This window comes from Neovison vison, chromosome 5, assembly GCF_020171115.1.
Source record: "Neovison vison isolate M4711 chromosome 5, ASM_NN_V1, whole genome shotgun sequence".
NCBI lineage: Eukaryota > Metazoa > Chordata > Mammalia > Carnivora > Mustelidae > Neogale > Neogale vison.
Window position 1 is genome coordinate 114,266,210 of NC_058095.1, and position 20,046 is coordinate 114,286,255.

General features: G+C 37.1%; 1 protein-coding gene across 5 annotated transcripts in view; it reads right to left on the reverse strand.

The window, feature by feature from the left end:
- Positions 1–1,459: 1,459 nt before the first annotated feature.
- Positions 1,460–20,046, reverse strand: part of NAA16 (N-alpha-acetyltransferase 16, NatA auxiliary subunit) — a 68,368-nt gene continuing 49,781 nt past the window's right edge. For all 5 annotated transcript variants that reach the window (XM_044249822.1, XM_044249818.1, XM_044249819.1 and 2 more), the window contains 8 exons: positions 16,593–16,721; positions 11,274–11,487; positions 10,049–10,242; positions 8,772–8,880; positions 8,249–8,347; positions 7,778–7,921; positions 4,077–4,174; positions 1,460–2,846 (listed from right to left, as the gene is read on the reverse strand). In XM_044249822.1, coding sequence (XP_044105757.1) covers positions 2,649–2,846; positions 4,077–4,174; positions 7,778–7,921; positions 8,249–8,347; positions 8,772–8,880; positions 10,049–10,242; positions 11,274–11,487; positions 16,593–16,721 — 1,185 coding nt within the window. In that variant the 3' untranslated portion in view covers positions 1,460–2,648. The remainder of the gene's footprint in view (positions 2,847–4,076; positions 4,175–7,777; positions 7,922–8,248; positions 8,348–8,771; positions 8,881–10,048; positions 10,243–11,273; positions 11,488–16,592; positions 16,722–20,046) is intronic.

The following is a 20,046-nucleotide window of genomic DNA, read 5'->3' on the forward strand; positions in this document are numbered from 1 at the left end:
TTTTCTTCACTACTTGGAAAAAACCCTCCTTCTTCTTATATTCAATGATGCTTTCGATAAATCTGATTCTCTTTCCTTTGAGAATAATCTTTTTTCCTCTGTTAAGTTTTTTGACTATTCTTTCTTTGCTTGTCAAAAATTTCACTATAATCAACACTACTGTCTTCACACTGTGCTTGGTTTTTCTTCATGGCAATTATCACTACCGAATAATATATCCTATATTTGTTTCTCCCTCCTTTCACTAGCATATAAACTCCATGAGAAGAGCACTTAATTCTGCCCACTACTGTACATGTCATACCTAGACTAGTGTCTGAAACATAATAGGTGCACAATACAGACTGAATTATGGTTCTTTACCCTCTAGGCTTTGCCCACTAAATTCATTCCGTTCCCTCAAGAAATCACAAGAAACCGGAAGCCAAATTCTTAAATGACCACACTATGCTTTGAATCTTTGTGTCTTTTCCTATCTGTTCTGATAATCTTGGCAGATCTCCCAGGACAAAGGACTTCCCAATTTTCTTTTGAGACTAGAGACTTCTGTAAGTACTTGGTTCTCAGATGCTTCTTCTTAAGCTTTCTGAAAGGTAAAGGGCCTCTGCCAAGCTGGAGACAGCAGGTAGGGAGTGGGGGAACAAAACACACCCCCAACCCCCTTAACTAAAAAGATCCCTGTCCCTATCCCAGGTTTTTTTTTTTTTTGCTTTTAAAGATTTTTCTTTATTTATTCAACAGACAGAGATCACAAGTAGGCAGATAGGCAGGCAGAGACGGAGAAGGAAGCAGGCTCCTCGCTGTGCAGAGAGCCCGATGTGGGACTTGATCCCAGGACCCTGAGATCATGGCCTGAGTGGAAGGCAGAGGCTTAACCCACTGAGCCACCCAAGTGCCCCCATACCAGGTTTATAAGATGCTTATATTCAAAGTATGATGGGAGTTAGGGAGGAGAACAGATTCAACCTCCATCCACTGGCTCAGACACTACTGGATTTCACCCTTTATCCTGCCTTCCACACCTTGAACCCAGCTCATCACATTTCAAGTGCATCCACCCTGTAACTCTCAGAAATTCTTAAGTGATCCCAGTGAGATGCCTTTTAGAAGACTGGCACTGAAAAAAATAAAAAATAAAACACTGCTGCTGCCAGCATGATTTCCACATCATGATTAATGGGAATCATTTATGCAAGTGGCATCTTGCTGAAAGTAATATAATGAATTACATGCCTGCCAGGATCACTTTGTGACAAAGACTGCCAAGTTCAAAAATTATTAAAACACTAAAAAGAAACCAAGCTGCTATGGCATCAGAATTTATTGGTAGGTGTTTATTTTTTAATAACCAACTTTCTTTTTTATAAACTTAAAAATTAAATGATTAAGTTTTTATTCCTTTGAAGAAAAAACATTTTGCAAAAATATTTTATGTGAAATAATAACACAAATACAAATAAGCAACTGTGTACAAAATAATTTATTACAGCATTATATAGGTTGGCCTTATTTTACAGTGAGTTTTTTTTCTCTTAACAATTATGAATCTAAACAGCTTAGAGTGAAGGAAAACCATTTTAATTAGAATGGATTCTCTAAAATAAAATCTCCCTTTTTGAATTCATATTTGCCTTAAAGGGAAGTATTAATATTAGACATATTTACACAGTTCTGAAAGAAATATACTGAATGATTCCAATATTGTTTTCTGTACAAGATAAAACAAAAACCTATACTCCCGCCCCAAAATATTGCTCAACAATGTTTTAATAAACTAACAATAGTTTAAATTCTCATTTTGCTGATACAAAAACATATTTAAGAGTCAATGCATGGCTATAAGAGTAACAATGTTTCCTTATAATTTGTATTCTTCCCTATTATGCTCCCTTGAAGCACACCACTTAGATATAAACTACTTGTTAACACCTGAAGCAACTTAATCAAGATAGCGTAATTCTTACATATAGGTCCTTAAAAGACTGATCTAAGGATATGCAACAAATTTACCAGTGAATTTTTATGATTAAGAGGCAAACCAGTCCCCACATTCTGAATCATCTACATAAAACTGGAGTACCCATATTCAACAGAAAGTGTCATTTTCATGGATATTAAGGAGGAAATGGCAAGTCATGAAAAAATTAAGGTGGAAAAAAGGGCAAACTGAAATAAATTTAAAAATAAACCTCTTCGTTGCCAAACAAAAGTTTCATGTTGTTTTTAAAATATAGTTTACGCTTTAAAACTGATGTGCTTTAATCAAAAAGCAACCAAATAAACAATAATACAACAAACAATAACAGATCAAAACACAGATTCTGAAACCAGGATCTAAACAAAATACTACAGTGGGGCTGTACACAACTGAGCACAATAAAAATATAGTCATAATACAGAAGTGACAGCACCCATCACAATGCTGATGATCTGAAAGTTTAAGAAAACTGTACAGGTATAAACAGGTAATTTTCAAAAGAGTTTATGTAAATTGGCAGGGTCAGATAAAGGATAAAGTAAGTTTACACAATACTGCCAAATTCTATCCAATTATTTCATTTCATACCTATATTAAAATATACCCTGAAAAGGAAACCCTGATCTGAATTCAGCTCTGAGTCTTCTAGGAGTCGACTTTCTATGGGATTTCAAATTTCGTTTGCCAAGACATCATAGTTGGCTGTGTGGTTGAGTGCCACACCGGGACCGTCAGCTTCGTTTGCACCGGGCAGGAAAGCGGAAGTGAAAGGAAGCAGGTTATGACAGGCCACTCTGTATTCTTCATACTGGGAATTACAGTTCCCAAAGCTGCCATCAAGCAGTGCCTCGGAAACCTTTAGTAAAGTCTATTTAAAAAGGCAAGAATAAAAATAATTTTTAAGAAAAAAGCCTGGGTTACTAATCATTTTAATAACCAAAAGTTGCAAGGTGTTAATTAAGCAAAAGAAAACTGGCAAGGCCTCAGTGTAAGATAACTTCTTGCTACTCACAGTTAGTAATCCCCTCACAACAGGAACATTTTATTTTTTATTTTAATTTAAATTCAATTACTTAATATACGGTGTATTATTAGTTTCATAGGTAGAGTTCAGGGATTCATCAGCTGCACGCAACACCTAGTGCTCATTGTATCCTGTATCCTCCCCAAGGCCCATCACCAGTAATCCCATCCCCCCACCTACCTCCCCTCCAACAACCCTCAGTTTAGAACAGGAACACTTTAGAAATCAATTCTGCAAAGTCTTAAAAAATGGCAAAATTCTACTGCTTGAAAAAGCGACTCTCTGAAACTAGTCACTACAATGAAAATGTCCTTTATTAACCACAGTAGTTCCCATTTCCTGAGGGCTTACTATGTGCCGGCAGGGAGTAAGGCCTTTGCAGGACAGGTAAGTGGTACAGACACAGCCGGTGTTACTGTGCCTCACAGATACTGTGTTTCTTACAAATTGACGGCTATGGCAACCTGGTGTCTGCAATTCTACTGTCACCATTTTCCCAACGGTATTTGCTCACTTTGTGTCCCTGTGTCATATTTTGGTGATTCTTGCAAATATTTCAAACTTAGTCACTATTATGTTTGTTATTATGATCTGTCATCAGTGATTACAACTTGCTGAAATCTCAGATGATGGTTAGCATTTCTCAGTAATGAACTTTTTATTTTAACTAAGGCATTTGCATTTAGATTGTTTTTTTTTTTAGACATAACACTATTACACACTTGATGGACTACAGTACAGTATAAACGTAACTTTTATATGCACTGGGAAAACAAAAAATTCACCAGACTCATTTTGTTGTGCTATTCACTTTATCAGTAGTAGTCTGGAGCCAAATCCACAGTATCTCCCAGGTATGCCTCTGTTTTCATCCTCATCTTATAAATGAGGAAGAGGAAGCCAAGAAGTGGAAATCTGCCTAATGTGTGTGACACAGATCATAACTGGTAGAGCTTAGATCCAAATCCAGACATAACTCTGAAGGCCCACTCAAGAATTATGTTGTAAAGACCCATGTTCTGTCAGAGCATTCCATATCCACAAATTTGCAGAAATCAATCTGAAAAATCTTACCTTTACATTTTTATCTTTTATAGTTTCATCCAATCTAGTGGCAATAGCAATTGCTTTCTCTTGCCTTGACTTATCCAGAAAATACATCATTTTAGCCCCTGAAATACCAAGATACTACAAAATGAGTGAACTCCAAGATCTTACAATTGATTCAACTAACATCAACCAGTGACTTCAAATAGGGTTCCAAGCGTTTAATCAGCAGTGGGTTGGAGCTGACTCCTACTCAGAACTTGGGAGCCAGATGCAAAGTCTCTACCCAACTCCCAATCAATGACATCCTACTGACAGACTAGGGCCACAATGGGAGTGTTTATATTATGGCAAAATGCTGCAAATCAGGGCTTCTTCTGTCAAAAAGAGATGGTTGTCAAACATTTACCAGGAGACCAGATTTAACAACCACCTTGACCCTGGAAATGCTAAAGCTCAAATTATAAATATGGGCTACCCTGTAGCTAAAATTAGTTTTTAAAGATGATACCTTCAAATAAAACAACTAAGGAACAAATTACCGTCACAGAGAAGTGTGACAGAGGGACAAAAGGAAAACGCTTTCATGTTCACAAAGAAAATAAGTAATTCTTAAAGGTTTTTTTTTAATCCCTGTTCCTGGGTGTTATTTTTTCTGCATCCACTAAAATGATCATATGGTGTTTACCCTTTCTCTCTCATTGATGCGATGTTTCACACTGATTGATCTGCAAATACTGAACCCTTGTAACCCAGGAGGAAATCCCACTTGATTGTGGTGAACGATTTTTTAATGAATTGTTGGATTCAGTTTGTTAATACTTTGTTGAGGATTTCTGCACCTATGTTCATCAGGGATACTGGCCTGTAGCTCTCCTTCTGTACTGTCTATATCTGGTTTTGGTATCAGGATAAGGCTGACCTCACAGAATGAATCTGGAAGTTTTTCTTCCTCTTCTTTTTTGGGGAATAGTTTGAGAAGAATAGGTATTAACTCCTCTTTAAATGTTTGGTAGAGTTCACCCGTGAAGCCTTCCCTTTCACAATGGAGACAACAGGTATTTTAATAACCTCTTTCTCCATGTCTGTATCTCATATATCTCCTGGTCCATACTCTATGCTCATTTTTTTTCTTGGACTTTTACCAATTTATACTGTTTACTGTTAATTTATAAGAGCTCTACATATATTATTAGCTTTTAATTAGTTGCAGATTTGTAAATTTTTTTTTCAATTGGCCTTTTAACTTTTCTTCTAAATTTTTATTTATTAAGTAATCTCTTCCCCTAACATAGGGCTTGAGCTCACAACCCTGAGATCAAGAGTCACATGCTCTACTTGACAGAGGGTGCCCCAGCCTTCTGACTTTCTTCATGGTGTTTTTATTTTTATGTGGCAAAAATTACCTTTTTCTTAGAATTTCACATATTTGGGAAGGCATTTCCCATAATAGTAATAAAGAAATGTTTTCTTTCATTATCCTGTATTCTTTTTTTTTTTAAAAGATTTTATTTATTTATTTGACAGAGAGAGATCACAGTAGACAGAGAGGCAGGCAGAGAGAGAGAGAGGGAAGCAGGCTCCCTGCTGAGCAGAGAGCCCGATGCGGGGCTCGATCCCAGGACCCTGAGATCATGACCTGAGCCGAAGGCAGCGGCTTAACCCACTGAGCCAACCAGGTGCCCCTCATTATCCTGTATTCTTGAAGAGAAATTATCTGTCCTTACTACCATGAAGCTGTCATTTTTCATAGGAAATAATTTTCCATAGACACCAGAATCAAAAAGTTTTCCTTTAGAACAAGAAAACTTAGGTTGAAATATTTAAATATATGGCTTACTGAAGGAGCATAATTATACACTTCTTGCATAATTATACAGTCTTTTGTCCAGTTTACCATCTTGTCTATCCATGCCATTTTGTTGTTTTGTGAATTTATATAAACTGCCTATAATCCTTCCTGTAACTGGCAGGATATAAATAAAACATATGAAGTAATAAAAATACAAGAAAAAAAAGATCATTCATAACCACAAAATGTGAACGGAAACAACTAAAGCTTTCATATGTATTTCTTTTTAGCCTTTATCCCATGTAGGCATTTTTTTTTAACATAGTTGAGATTTTATTATATGTTAATTCTGTGTACATATTATAAAATTACTTACCACTATTATTACAAATTTTTTGAATAAATATTATAGGACTGCCTAGTTTTCTATCTCATTACAAACTTACTACCATTTCCCCTCATACTAGACATACATTAAATTTGTTTCTGTTCTTTTCACTACACTTACACACAACATTTCAGTTACCATCTTTACACTTAAAGCCCTATCTTTGCTTTGGATTAATTCTTTAAAATTATTTGCAAAAGTATGACCACAGCCAAGAAATCACAGATAATGTGAAGCTCTTTTTTTTTTTTTTTTTAAAGATTTATTTAATTTAGGGGCACCTGGGTAGCTCAGTGGGTTAAAGCCTCTGCCTTCAGCTCTGGTCATGATCTTAGGGTCCTGGGATCGAGCCCTGCATCAGGTTCTCTGCTCAGTGGGGAGCCTGCTTCCCCATCTCTCTCTGCCTGCCTCTCTGCCTACATGTGATCTCGGTCTGTCAAATAAATAAATAAAATCTTAAAAAAAAAAAAAAAAGATTTATTTAATTTATTTGAGTGCACACACACGAAGGGGCAGGGGAGAGAGTCTCAAGCAGATTACCACTCAGCACACAGCCCCATGTTGGACTCAATCCAGTGTAAGGGCCTATTTAGCCAGAGCGATTTCATCTCGGTTAAACAGTGATTTTGTTGTTTATGCAGTAAAACTTCAACTGACCCTGCCCCCTCCCCCTGCAAGAGAAGCTTACTTAAAAGCAAGTCTGGGAAACCAGTAGAAAGTGGTCGACCAGTCCGTGATAACAGAGTCCAAATACACGGGGGGGGGGGGGGGGGGGGTCATCAGGTCAGGTGGAGACATCCAATCAGTAGAGTGTGTATACTGTTTCTGTAGCTACCAAGGAGTGTGGGCCCCGCCTTTTGGGCACCAATTCTGACCAAGGTGATAGGCTAGTTCAAATAGCTACTATGGGGTGAATTGTAATTCAATTGGCCACCCCTGTGTGACCTAGCATGACTGTGCAGCTTTCTCTGAGTGTTGCAATCTCATTGGCCACCTGTGTGTGGCCAGGCTCAATCACATGGCCTTTGCTCTATAAAAGTTAGTCTGTAAGGCAGGGAGGGGTCGCCCTCTCTGTAAGAGGTGGCCCCGAACAGTCGGTTTGATTCTTGATGCTTGGCGCAAAATAAAGCTTTGCTTGACCTTCACTTTGTATCAGTCTCGCTCCTTTGATCATGGACCTAACACCAGGACCCTGAGATCATAATGAGCTGAAAGTAAGAGTCAGACACTCAAACGACTGAGCCCCCCAGGCGCCCCAATGTGAAGCTCTTACTCAGAATGACAGACTGCTTTCCTAAATGGCACCGCCACTTTACACTCTCAGAAGCAAAATACCGAGTGCTTATTCACCATGTCTTTACCATACTTTCATCTCCTTTTTCCAAACCAACAAAAAAAACCTTCCTTATTTTGAAAGATCAAAACTTGTATTGTGTTAATTTCTTTTTCTATGATAATTTATAAGGCTGAACATCTTTACAAACTTTCACTTTCATCACATTCTAACCTCTTCCATAAATGTTTTAACCCGGAGAGTCAGACACTGACCTGATAGCAGATGCTGAAGAGAGGTAGCATTGTGCTTGAGAAAATCCTCATTAAAACTTTCCAAATCTTTGTTGACAAATATTTTCTGCATTTCTTGAGATAGAACTTTGCTCACAATGTCTGGAAGATTACTATGATTAGACACTATAAAAACAAAATATTTGGAATTAAAAATTTTTTCATCTGTTCTCTGAAACAAAATCAGCATTTTTAAAGACATTTACATTTACTATTAAGCTTGATACATTTTACATAGTAAAATATTGCTCCTTTGGAATATAAATATATTCTAGCTTAAAAATGTACTAATTTTTAGCATATCCTTATTAGCATGTTTAATTTATAGATACACTACAAATATTATCTTTTTTTGCTTTATATTATTGCAAATCTTTTTAATGTCCAACGTAACAGAAGGCTGCTGAACTGTCATATTCACTTTTACATTAACATTACCTTTTGTATACTCACCAGACTTAGAAAATTTAATTAAACATTCATGTAACCATGGGTGATTACTGTTGATGGCAAAAGCTCGTTTGACAGACTGCAGCATTAACAGAAACTTCCCTGTGTCAGAAAAGAAAATATAAAAGTAACAGCATGAATATTTATGTATGCTGTTTTAGTCACTTTATTTTAGCCTCACTTAAATTCCAGTGACAAAATGTTACCTTTCCTGTAACATTCATAAGCAAAATTCACAGCTGACTTTGGTTATCAAAGACAATTTTTATTTTCTAAAGAAAAGCTTGAAATCATGTAGAATTGAATGCTTCAGGTAAACAATTTGTATGACTGTTCAAACTATTCTCAAAATGGATTTGATCATAATATTCTGATTGCCCCATAAAGTTTTGAGTAGCAAAGGAAAAAGGGATCAGGAGACTTTGTGGAAGGCTGAAATGGAACTCTAACTATCTAACTAATAAAGATCACACTGAATATGGTCACCAATATAAGTAAGGATTAACAACTGAATTCAAACGATTACCTTTTCTAAAATATATTTCAAATGCTAACAGATGAGTGTCAATGTTATCAGCAACAAGGTTCTTAAGAGGTATAAGGAACTTGATAGCTTCTTCTAATGGATTTTCTATCTATTTTGAAAGAGAAAGGAAAATTACTACATTTAAAAACAGCTACACAAGTTAAATTCCCCCCAAATCTCATATTAATACATATCTAAAGTAATTTACAGTCTCTTTATATGACCAAATAAGCAAGAAAACATTTTAAAACTATCTGTAAACAAATTCAAAATAGTCAATAATTTCAAAATGAAAATAGCTCTATTATTTTTTCTGATTATAAAATCAATATAATCTCATAAAACTCCAAAATGTCCAGGAAATTATTCCACCAAATACTGATAGCCCTTAATCTTGAAACATTCAAAGTAAGGAGACAAATACAATTGCATTGTAAAAGTAGAAAAAAAATCACCAGTTTAAAATCCTTATGCTAGATTCCAAAGTAAATAAACCTGAAAGTTAAATTATTTCCCTAAATCTGATCCCCAAATAATTAGGACACTGAGAAAATCCCAGAGATGAAGTGCTTTATCTTTGTAACTAAAACCTATCAAGAAATACAAAATGTTTCCAGATGTAACAGGTAATTGGCTGCTCTAACAAATTACCAAAGATTCAGTGTCAATAAAGCAACACAGAGTTATTATCTTGGCAGTTCTGTAGGTCTAAAGTCCGACATGGGTCGCGCCAGGTTCAAAAATCAAGAAGTCAGCAGGACCATGTCCCTTTCGGAGGCTCTAAGGGAGAGTGTGTTTCAATGCCCTTTTCGGCTTCTCAAGGTTGCCCACGATCTCCATTTGCCATTCCCTCATTCCCTCTTCAGAACCAGATAACAGAGGACTGAGTCTCCTCAGCTACTCCAACCCCCTCTCCTTTGAAGACCCACTGTGATTCTCCTGGGCTCACCCAGATCATCCAGGCTAACTTCCTTATTTTAAGGCCATCTGCCACATGAATTCCACATTGCTGTGTAATACAACATATTTACAAATTCCAGGTTTTGGAATGTGGCTGGATTTCAGGGACCACTGTGCTGCCCACCACAACTACAATTCTATGTATCATTTGCATTAACCAAAATTTGCATATTATCACTCAAAAATAATTAACTATCATAATGACCTTGAAATATTATAAAACAGCTCTGTCTCTAGATTTAATTAAAACATGTTCATGACCAGAAGAGAACCAAATAACCTAAATCCTACAAAGAAGCACAGTAAATTCATCTCACCCTTTCTAACTTTTCAGGTATAAGTTCTTCTTTGAGACCACTGGCTTCTTCTTCTTCTTCATCCCTTTTCTTCTTTTGATTTTTTTGTTGACGTTCCCGTTCTGCATGCTTTCTCTCTTCTTCCAGTTTAGCCTTTTTCTGAGCTCTTCTTTGCTTGCTGAGCATTTTCTTCAATTCTTTGGCTGACAGGTTTTCTATAAATATCCAAGTGAACACGAATTCTAAACCAAAGTTTCCATTTACCTCACATTCTTCAGCAATACACAGTGCTGCATTAAAGCAATACAGCTTTAAGAGGGGAAAGGGGGAAAAGGCAAGGACACAGAGGTTTCTCAGAAAGTATATTCCCACAGCCCAGCACACACACCAGCACACAGAAGGCAACTGGCAAATACTGTGACTAAATTTAATCAATTTTAAAAATAAATTAATAATAAAACAAAATTAATCAATTTTGGCCCAGTTCCACCTTGCACACAATACATGACTTTAGGCAAATCACTTCATCTCGCTGAGCCTCAAGTCCCAATCTGCGTACAGGGGTGTGATGACACTGATCCTCTTGGAATATATCAAGGGTAAGTCAGACATTTACATGTACTTGTGATCTCTTCAGAAATTTGCCTCCATGCTACTATCTCTCAAATATCTGTAGACACTAACATTTTAGTGAATAAAAAGCTGTACATGTCTTCTCATTGGCACTATTATCTTCAACCAACTAGGCAGCGGAAGTTGTAAGAATATGTGTATTTCCCAAAAGGGCTCAAAGCTATTAAAAAGGAAAGAAAGAAAGAAAAAGAGCCCAGACATTTCTATTTTTCCCAATTGGCCTTACTGAAGATAAAAATAAAAATGATTGTGGGGAGCCTGGATGGCTCAGTTGGTGGAATGTGGTACTCTTGATCTCGGGGTTGTGAGTTTGAGCACCATGTTGGGTGTAGAGATTACTTTAAAAAAAAAAATCTTTAATAATAAAATAAATAAATACGATTATAAGTCATCCATTAGGGCTATTTATAAGTATCAACTACAGAACAGGATCCCACTGACTTCTTCCAAGCACCTCCCTCTCCCCATCCGCCATTTTTTTAGCATATAAGTGACCTGATTTGGTCTTCACATCCATTTGACAACATGCTTTTCTATATATTGTTAATGCTAATGACATTCTGAAATGTAGTTTTCTTTTCAATCCTTTTAACACAAGTTCTTTTCCAGTTACCTGAATGTATTTCTTGTTGTTTGCTCTCATTGGTTAAGGGGTTATCATACAATTTCAAGTATATTTCAATCGCTGATCTGGCAGCCTTGAAATAGAAAGCATGTCTTCTGAGTATATCTTCTAATCTCAAAAGGTCAACATAGGCACGAAGGGTCATCTTTCTCATGCAGTATGTATGGAAATCAAATTGATCATCGGTTATCTCAAAAAAATGCTTTAAAAAAAAAAACCACAAAATTATTCCTTACATATATGTCAACAATGTCTATTTTTATAAAGAAAATCATAAAAAGCCCCAAATACAGTGTAAGCAGTCACAATTCCACTTAGTTGCCCTCTCTACTGGGCAGTCCTTAACACTACAAAGGACATCAAACTCTTCTTTGTATTCAACTGAAGTTTTTGTTATAACAATCCTTGACCATTCCTTATAAATCATGTTTTGTGATGATATTCAATGTCTGTGTAATAAGTTAGATCAGATTTTTTTAAACTGAAATCAGTATATATTAATTTTTCACTCTAAGGAAATATTTCTCCTTAGTATTCTCCCAAAATCAACATGACAAAGTTAAACAGAACTCTGAATGAAGGTCAAATATATATAGGTTCATATTAAATGTTTACAAATCAGACTATTCTACTCAACTGTAAGTTCTTTGAGGGTAAGCCCTGTCATCTCTATCGCCACTATCTGGCATAGGGCGGAACATTCAAAAGCATAATTTTTGCCAACTCAAGAGAGGAGCTGCTTATCAGGCATGTGTGACCTCTTAATTTCCTACAGCCTCAAATATTTAATCTCAGTTAGGAATGAAGAAATGTATACAGCCAATTTCACGAAGTTGTTAAGGAATCAAATAAGATACTTTAAATTTTATTGGACACAGAGCATTATGATTTTTTCTCATTCAATAAACTCCCACTAATCTACCAACATTCCATTTTAGCAATGGTTCTTAATATGTAGTCTATGTATAAATGAGCATAATAACATTTTCCCAAGGAGAGAGTTCAAGGCTTTCATTCAATTCTCAAAGGGTCCATGGCCCAGAAGTTAAAAAGCTAATTCCTTACATGGCAAGAAGACAATTAACATCGCTACTTCAAAACAATGTAAACTTTTATTTTCTTTCCTATGTGCACCTCTACCTCTATCTTCTTTCTTCTCCCCTATTTTAGCTTCTCTAAAAATACAAAGAAAAACGAATGATTCAATACACAAAACCAGATTAAGCTCTTCTCCTACTTCATCTGCCCTCTGTCCTGGGGGCCAAAGTAACTCACTGTGCAGAAGACACATTAGTAATTGTCCACATTTCATAATTTTAGTTGTGCTGGTGATTAGAAATACGCTACACACAGAATTACTTTAAGTACCTGAGATTTTAAGGGAAGAATTCTAAGATAAAAAGAATAAGAGTACACAGTGTAGAGGGAGAAAAAATGAACATTTAACATTAGTTGATAACTTTAAGAATCATGCTTTAACAGGTTATGTTAGAAAACTGCATTCCTCTCATCAATAAGACAAACCAACTCGTAAGAATTAACATGAACCTGTTTTTTTTTAATCAAAGGGTTACATATTTCATAAATGCTTTAAAAAAAAACCCCATAAAATTATCTTTGTGGTTAATGTAAATCAAGTTATTCTAGACCATAAGATCTTAAAATCCAATACAACTCAGGAAAAATGGCAGTGCCAATAATCAAGGAATACAAAATGAGATGATAACATCTACGAGATTACAGGACTTTATTTTAAAGTTGAGAAACATTTATGTGTAAAAAGGCAGATGCAAGTTTCCGGAGATACTCTAGCAGCTTTTGTAGACACGATCTGAGTCAAGTCTTAGAGGGAGCCGTAGGGAACCACAAACATTTAAGCCGCCTCTTTACCAGTTAACAGCCCACAGACTGCCTCTCTCCAGTCAGTCTTCCACACATAGGGTAACCAACTTGTCCCAGCTTGTCTGGGGCTTTCTCGGTTTTTCTAATGAAAGCCCTGTGTCTTAAGAACCTGCTCTGCCCTAGGCAAACCAGGATGTTGGTTACTCTATAGTAAGCTAACAGTGCTGGACAGCATAAGGCTAGAGTACATTAGGAAAAGTAGGATACTAACAAAATAATTTTGCTTTGGGAAGAAATACTATATTGCAGAATCCTACTTATAAACAACTAAATAATCTTAGCTTGATTTTCTTTTAAAAAAATTCTTTATTTTTGGAATAATTATAGATTCAGAGGAAGTTACAAAGTTAGTATAGAGATACCCTGTACACTCTTCTCTCAGTGTTCCCCCAGAAGTAATATCCTACGCAACGACAGTATGAGAACAAAATAAAAAAACTGACACCGGAACAATGTGGGTATATAGTTCCATATGATTTTATCACATGTGTAAATTTATGCAAATACAACCACAATCAAGACACAGAACTAGTCCATCACCACAAAGATCTACCTAACACTACCTTGAGGTGATTTAAGTCTCCAGATTTATAAAACATAAAAATCTACTAGCTGACACAAACAGGTGAAGTTAGTCTCCCCATACTTTAGCTAAACAATAACACAGTATGGTCACCTAGCAGCTTCCTACAGAAACTAGGTACCCAAATTTTAACATATAGCTCAGGCTTTTAACTCAATTTTCTCAATATAAACTACTAGTTCTTTTGGGGCCAGGGGAAGGTAATGTTGGTAGGAATTGCTTAACTTGTCAAAATTAGGCTGGAATCAACATTAAGTCAAGTCAGCGAAGAACTGAGAAATGCTAGTGACAGCTTAAGAGTGTGGTTTCCTTTAAGAATTCCCTACTTGTCCCTCTCTTCTCACCCAGATTCTCCCACTCCGCTACTTCTCAGAGTTCCTGGAGAAAACCAACAAAAGCTCACATACAGAAAGGCAACAAAAACCTCTGACTCAAAAAATAATAACCAGACCAAATAGCGTAATACATGACTCTGTGCCCTTTATAGAAAATCTGTCATTATAAAGCAGGCATCAACTGGATCAGGATTAAGATGCACTAGAAGATCAAGTTATGAACTGCCTATGGCTGTGATCTATTGGAAATCCTAGACCTTATCATAAAGTTTTAGAAATATGTGTTACTGTTGTGTTTCAGATATAAAGCACACTAAAATAATGAGAAACTAATCACCTGGAAAAACAGGAAAAGAAGGGAATTCTTAAAAGAAAATAGTTTAAAGTTATTCTGAACACAAGTTTATATCTAATATTCTGAAGATGGTTGTTTTGTTTTTGTTTTTAATAAAACTCAAGTTCTAAACAGATTGGGCTGGACTTTATAACTGTTACATATAGTCCTAAAATCCTTTGAGGGTGGCAAGATGAAAGCAGAGAAAGTATTACACTGGACCATTCCAGAATTCTAACATTTTAAATCCAATTACTAAAAGCTCACAGCAATATGTGTCATAGCTGAAACTAACCTTGAAGAGAGAATTCTTGAATGAATTTTTGAAGGCAAAAGAAAGGTCTAGCCCTTATTTGAACTTCTACTGTATTCATTGAAGGTGAATGTAAACTGCAAAGTTGTATTTTTGAAAGGTGCTCATTTCTTTACAAAAATAGTTAAAATCCAGGCACAAAAGCAATTCATGCAGATACTTATAATAAATCTGTAAATTCTGCAATTACTCTTAAATCTTCACAAAATATATCATTAAGAATTATTTTAGATTGTTAATTTTATTAGAAATGAATTTTAGCATTAATCAGTCAATAAATATTTAATCTCCCTATTTGTACTAAGCATTCACACTTGAACATACAACCACTACAAGAGTTAAGCCTTACTTTTACTATAAAAGACTAAGCTTACAAGTGGTCTACAAATAGGCTTTTTTTAAAAAGATATCATTTATTTATTTGAGAGACAGTAAGCATGAGAGAGAGAGAAAACAAGCAGCAGGAAGGGGCAGGGGCAGAGGGAAAAGCAGGCTCCTCGCGGTGCGGGGAGCCCAATATAGGACTGGATCCCAGGACCCTGGGACCATGACCTGAGCCAAAGGCAGATGCTTAATTGACTGAGCCACTCAGGCACCGCCGCCCCCCACTCTTTTTTTAAATCTGTGTTTAATTCGTTCTGTCCTCAAGGACTAACAAATCCAAAATCAAAACAGTAAAGTTTCTAGCAATAATTATGTAACAGGAACAGAGGGTGACAATGTCTGCCATATTTTATTAATCTCTGATAGCCAGTGATTTCCTGTAATCTTTTTTCTTCAAAAATGCTTTCTACCAGTCAAATCATATTTCTTAAAGTAGATATAGCTGATCTGACATTATAGAATTCTATTTCATGTTCCTGAGCCAACATCACTATAAATTCAAGGGAGAGCATAATCTAAATGAAACTTAGTAAAGGAACTGCAAGTCATCATAGTCTAACAATCCTCAATAAATATCACAAAGAAATACGTGGTCATTAATGTTAGGAGGACTGGGGCTGAAGCTGGAGATATGATTATAATGATCCTGAGGATGTGCAAATTTCTCTTTCTTCTGGGTCACCTCAGAAGTTTCACACAGGAAAACAGCCAAAGTGACTGCCCAGTGCAGACAGCAGGCTCACCTGACTACGCCGCCTGTGGCTTTATACTGCGTCAGCATGGGAGCAGGGGGGTGCCGATTGAGCCCCCAACTGAGGGCTGCTGAGGACTGCCTCAGGCGCGCTTTTGTGGCTCTTTTCCTCCTGTTGTCCATTTGGAAGGAGAGTGCTTCAGAGATGACAAAGAACAGGAAAACAAAATTCACACAAAGGAAAAGAAAAGTCCCCTTGCTAAGGCACATCACACATAATCCTAAAAGCAAGTAATACAATAAGCCTGCAAACCAGCTGCAGACTGCTGTTCACACAGAACAATATCCTGGGAAGACAAACTGGAGAGAGGCTGACTACAGAGCAGATCCTGATGTAAAGGGGAAAGAGGTGGCCATCGGCTTGTGTGTCCTGCTGGGCGAGTGATGAAATCAAACAATGGCCCGATTACGAAATAGAAATTCTGAATGTTTGTTAATAATAGCAATAGTGGCTCGATAGATCAATCTTTTCCTTCTTCCCACAGACCAAATTATGCAGACACGTCACAATCATAACCAATTGAGGATCAAAAAAGCAGACATCTGTTCACAACTTCTGAATGTCTGAAAGGCTAACCATCCAGATTTCTTTCCACAACGAAGTTTCCAAAGTAGTCAGAACAGGTAGAGGATCCCATGTAGAAATCAACCTGCTTTTTCCGTCACCTTACAGGAGAAAAATAGAGTCAAAATTCTACAACTTACCCTTTCTACTTCGTGGCATTTTTTCAAGGCATCCCCGTACCTCCCCAAACGCTGGTAAGCTGAAATGCATTCGGTCTGAAACCACATACACTGCATTTCATTTAGATTTTCCATGGCAGATGTTCCTTCCTGCAAGGGAAGCATTCACAAATATAGGAAGCAAACAATAAAAGAGATCTTATAAAAACCTCATTTTCTCTTTTACAATGATGGCTACAAGTATTATTATGACAATAAATAGCAATAAACAACTACCTCGTGGTGCTTCCAAATTCTCCTGCTGATTCAAAATCACACGTCTTATTTACCCAGCTCTGACTGAGTATTCAACACTCTATCTGGGAAAGGCACCAAACTGGTGAAGCTAAGTTTTGAACACCACAGGGCTGCCTGGTGGCTCAGTTGGTGGAGTGTCTGACTCTTGATAGTACAGGATTGTGAGCTCAAGCCCTTTGCTGGGCTCCATGCTGGGAGCGGGAAGCCTCCTTAATGAATGAATGAACCATTTAAGACAGTAATCCTACGAACCACTGCCTATTTTCTTCTTTTTAAGCAAACGCTGTTTAACCTCTCCCTGTTGGCTCAGGGTCACTATGATTGATGTACACCCATTATTGCTGAATCTGTTAGGAATAGTACTAAGACTGCTTTCCAGGTTCCCAGTCTCTTCCCTTCATCTTCGGCCATTGGTTGATACTTTCTTCATGTCCATGTGTCTGTTTCCTGTTCCTTGCCAACTCCTCTCATTTGCAGTGGGCTGACAAAACCAAATAATGGTATTTGGGAAGAACAGCTGTTAACTTGGGTTCAATGAGAATTCTGAGCAGAGTGTAAGACTTAAAGCACCGACTTTCAATGGAGGGACACTGAAGCTTTGTCACAATTTAGAGGAGTTATTTCAAATATATTTTATGTGACCCACCAGGGAAAATGGTAAAGGTATACGTACATAAATAACTTTAGCCTTCAGTTCTTTTTCACACTCATTTTGGGTGACTAGTTCAATTTTCAACATTCTCATTAAAAGTATAAAAACTGATTATCTCGGGACACCTGGGTGGCTCAGTGGGTTAAGCCTCAGGTCATGATCTCAGGGTCCTGGGATCCAGCCCCACATCAGGAACTCTGCTCAGCAGGGAGCATGTGTCCCCCCCAACCCCCACCTGCCTCTCTGCCTATCTGTGATCTCTGTCTGTCAAATAAATAAAATCTTAAAAAAAAAAAAAAAAAAAAACTGGTTATCTCTCAAGTGAATGGAATTATAGGTATATGCTATTTCTTCCTTATGGTTGTATTTATTTTCCATTTTTTGATAATTACATATTTTTGTAAGAAATCTACATTCTTTTTCATTTGAAAATCTTTACTAACTAAAACTGTCCAGCTTGCATCAACAACTCTATACAAAAACTCTAAAAAACTGTGAAAATTCTGCAAGAAGGAAATGTGCCACTTCACGGACTTATTAGCATCAGCTAGAATCACTTATCATCACACATAAAGTGACTTCCAAAGGTTAGCAGTCTTCCTCCCCTGGTTCAGTGGGCTACCACCATTATGGACATGCCTGGCCAAAGAACAAGAGTGGCCAAACAGAAGCAGCTGTCCATCCGACAGGAAAACTTGTCAAGTGTGGATGACCAGATGCAAGTCTGACAAGCCAGCTGGACCACAGACTTCGGGGACTCCTCTCCTCAACCAGCCAGCCCTTCCCACTCTTCCACGTTCTGTGGTGCCTTTTCAGACACATCGTGGCTGACTGTGGCTTGGTATGCATATGTGCATGTTGATTTTTAAAACCACTGGACTTGGGGCGCCTGGGTGGCTCAGTTGGTTAAGCAACTGCCTTCGGCTCAGGTTATGATCCCGGAGTCCTGGGATCGAGACCCACATTGGGCTCCCTGCTCAGTAGGGAGTCTGGTCTCCCTCTGACCTTCCCCTTCTCGAGTTCTCTCTCTCAAATAAGTAAGTAAAATCTTAAAAAATAATAATAATAATATCACTGGACTTATCAACTTAAGAAGTTTTGTACAGGGGCGCCTGGGTAGCTCAGTCGTTAAGCATCTGCCTCAGCCTGGATCATGATCCCGGAGTCCTGGGATCAAGCCTGCTTCTCCCTCTGCCTGCTGCTCCTGCCTGCTTGTGCTCTCTCTCTCTGTCAAATAAATAAATAAAACCTAACTTCCTTTAAAAAAAAAAAAAAAAAGTTGTATATACTCGTTTTACTGGCACTTTCCTATTTATCCCCACTCTGGCCTTTCAGAGGGTTGTCTCCTGCACAAACACTGCTGCCTTTACATCTATTCTTTTACCATCTTGCCATCTCCAAAACTGTGCTGCACTGCGAAGGGCATGGAAGAGTCTGAGCTCCAGCACTATGTACTACGTGACCCTTCAGAGTCTCGACCACTTTGTCGCCAAGTGCCAGACACATGGTTCAGTGCTACGTGAACATAAACATTATCATGATTTTCCTTATTTTATTTTTCCTTCTCCTTACCTGTTAGCCAGCATTCTTGCTAATGCTTCCCCCCCAACAATATACCTACCATTTTGCATCTGTTGATCCTGCAGCATGTGAATTTTGGAAACATTAGTCACTGCAGTTTCTGCTCCTATTACAATTCTAAAACATGTGTTTTAGTTTTAGTGTCAGAGACCCCCTAAGCTAGAATCCTGGCTCCAAAATGAATGACTAGCTGGGTGATCTCCAGCTGGCACAGCTGATCACTCTAAATATTTTCTTGACTATAACACGGGAGTAATGCTATCAGAGGACTGGTAGGATTAAGTGAGATTATGTATATAATGTACTTAGCTCAGGGCTTAATAATTTTTAAAGCCACTTTATATTTCCCCTTACAAATGGTACACAAATTATTTGCATTACTCTAAATATGAGAAAGTAGAATTCAGGAAGGTTCAGATGAAAAAGCCATTTTTATGATGAGAGACAACAAATGGTCTCTAGGTGGTAGCCTTTCACGAAAATTTAAATGTGTGAGATAAACATACATACATACACACTCACATATATCACACATTTCAATTTTCATGAAAGCCTACACCTGTACACCATTTATCTCTTACTAATATAACATACATTTCATATATGATATATATTTGTGTATATATATATCTGTATATATGACAGATTACTTACCAATACCTACTAACACCAGACTAAAATTTATGCTACTTAGATAGTACAAAACGAGATCTTACTATTTCCCTGATTACTAATGAAAGCATCTTTTCTGGCCATTCCACTTTCCACTTCTGTGAACTAACTATTCGCATCCTTTGCCCATGTTTCTCTTGTCTTGTCTTTTGCTTACGAGGTTTAGTGTGTGTGTGTATTTTTGTTTCTATGACATTCTTCTAAGTAGTTAAGTTTTCACAATAAAAGCTCAAGCTATTCTGTGACTTCTAAATTATAGGAGGTTATGATAAA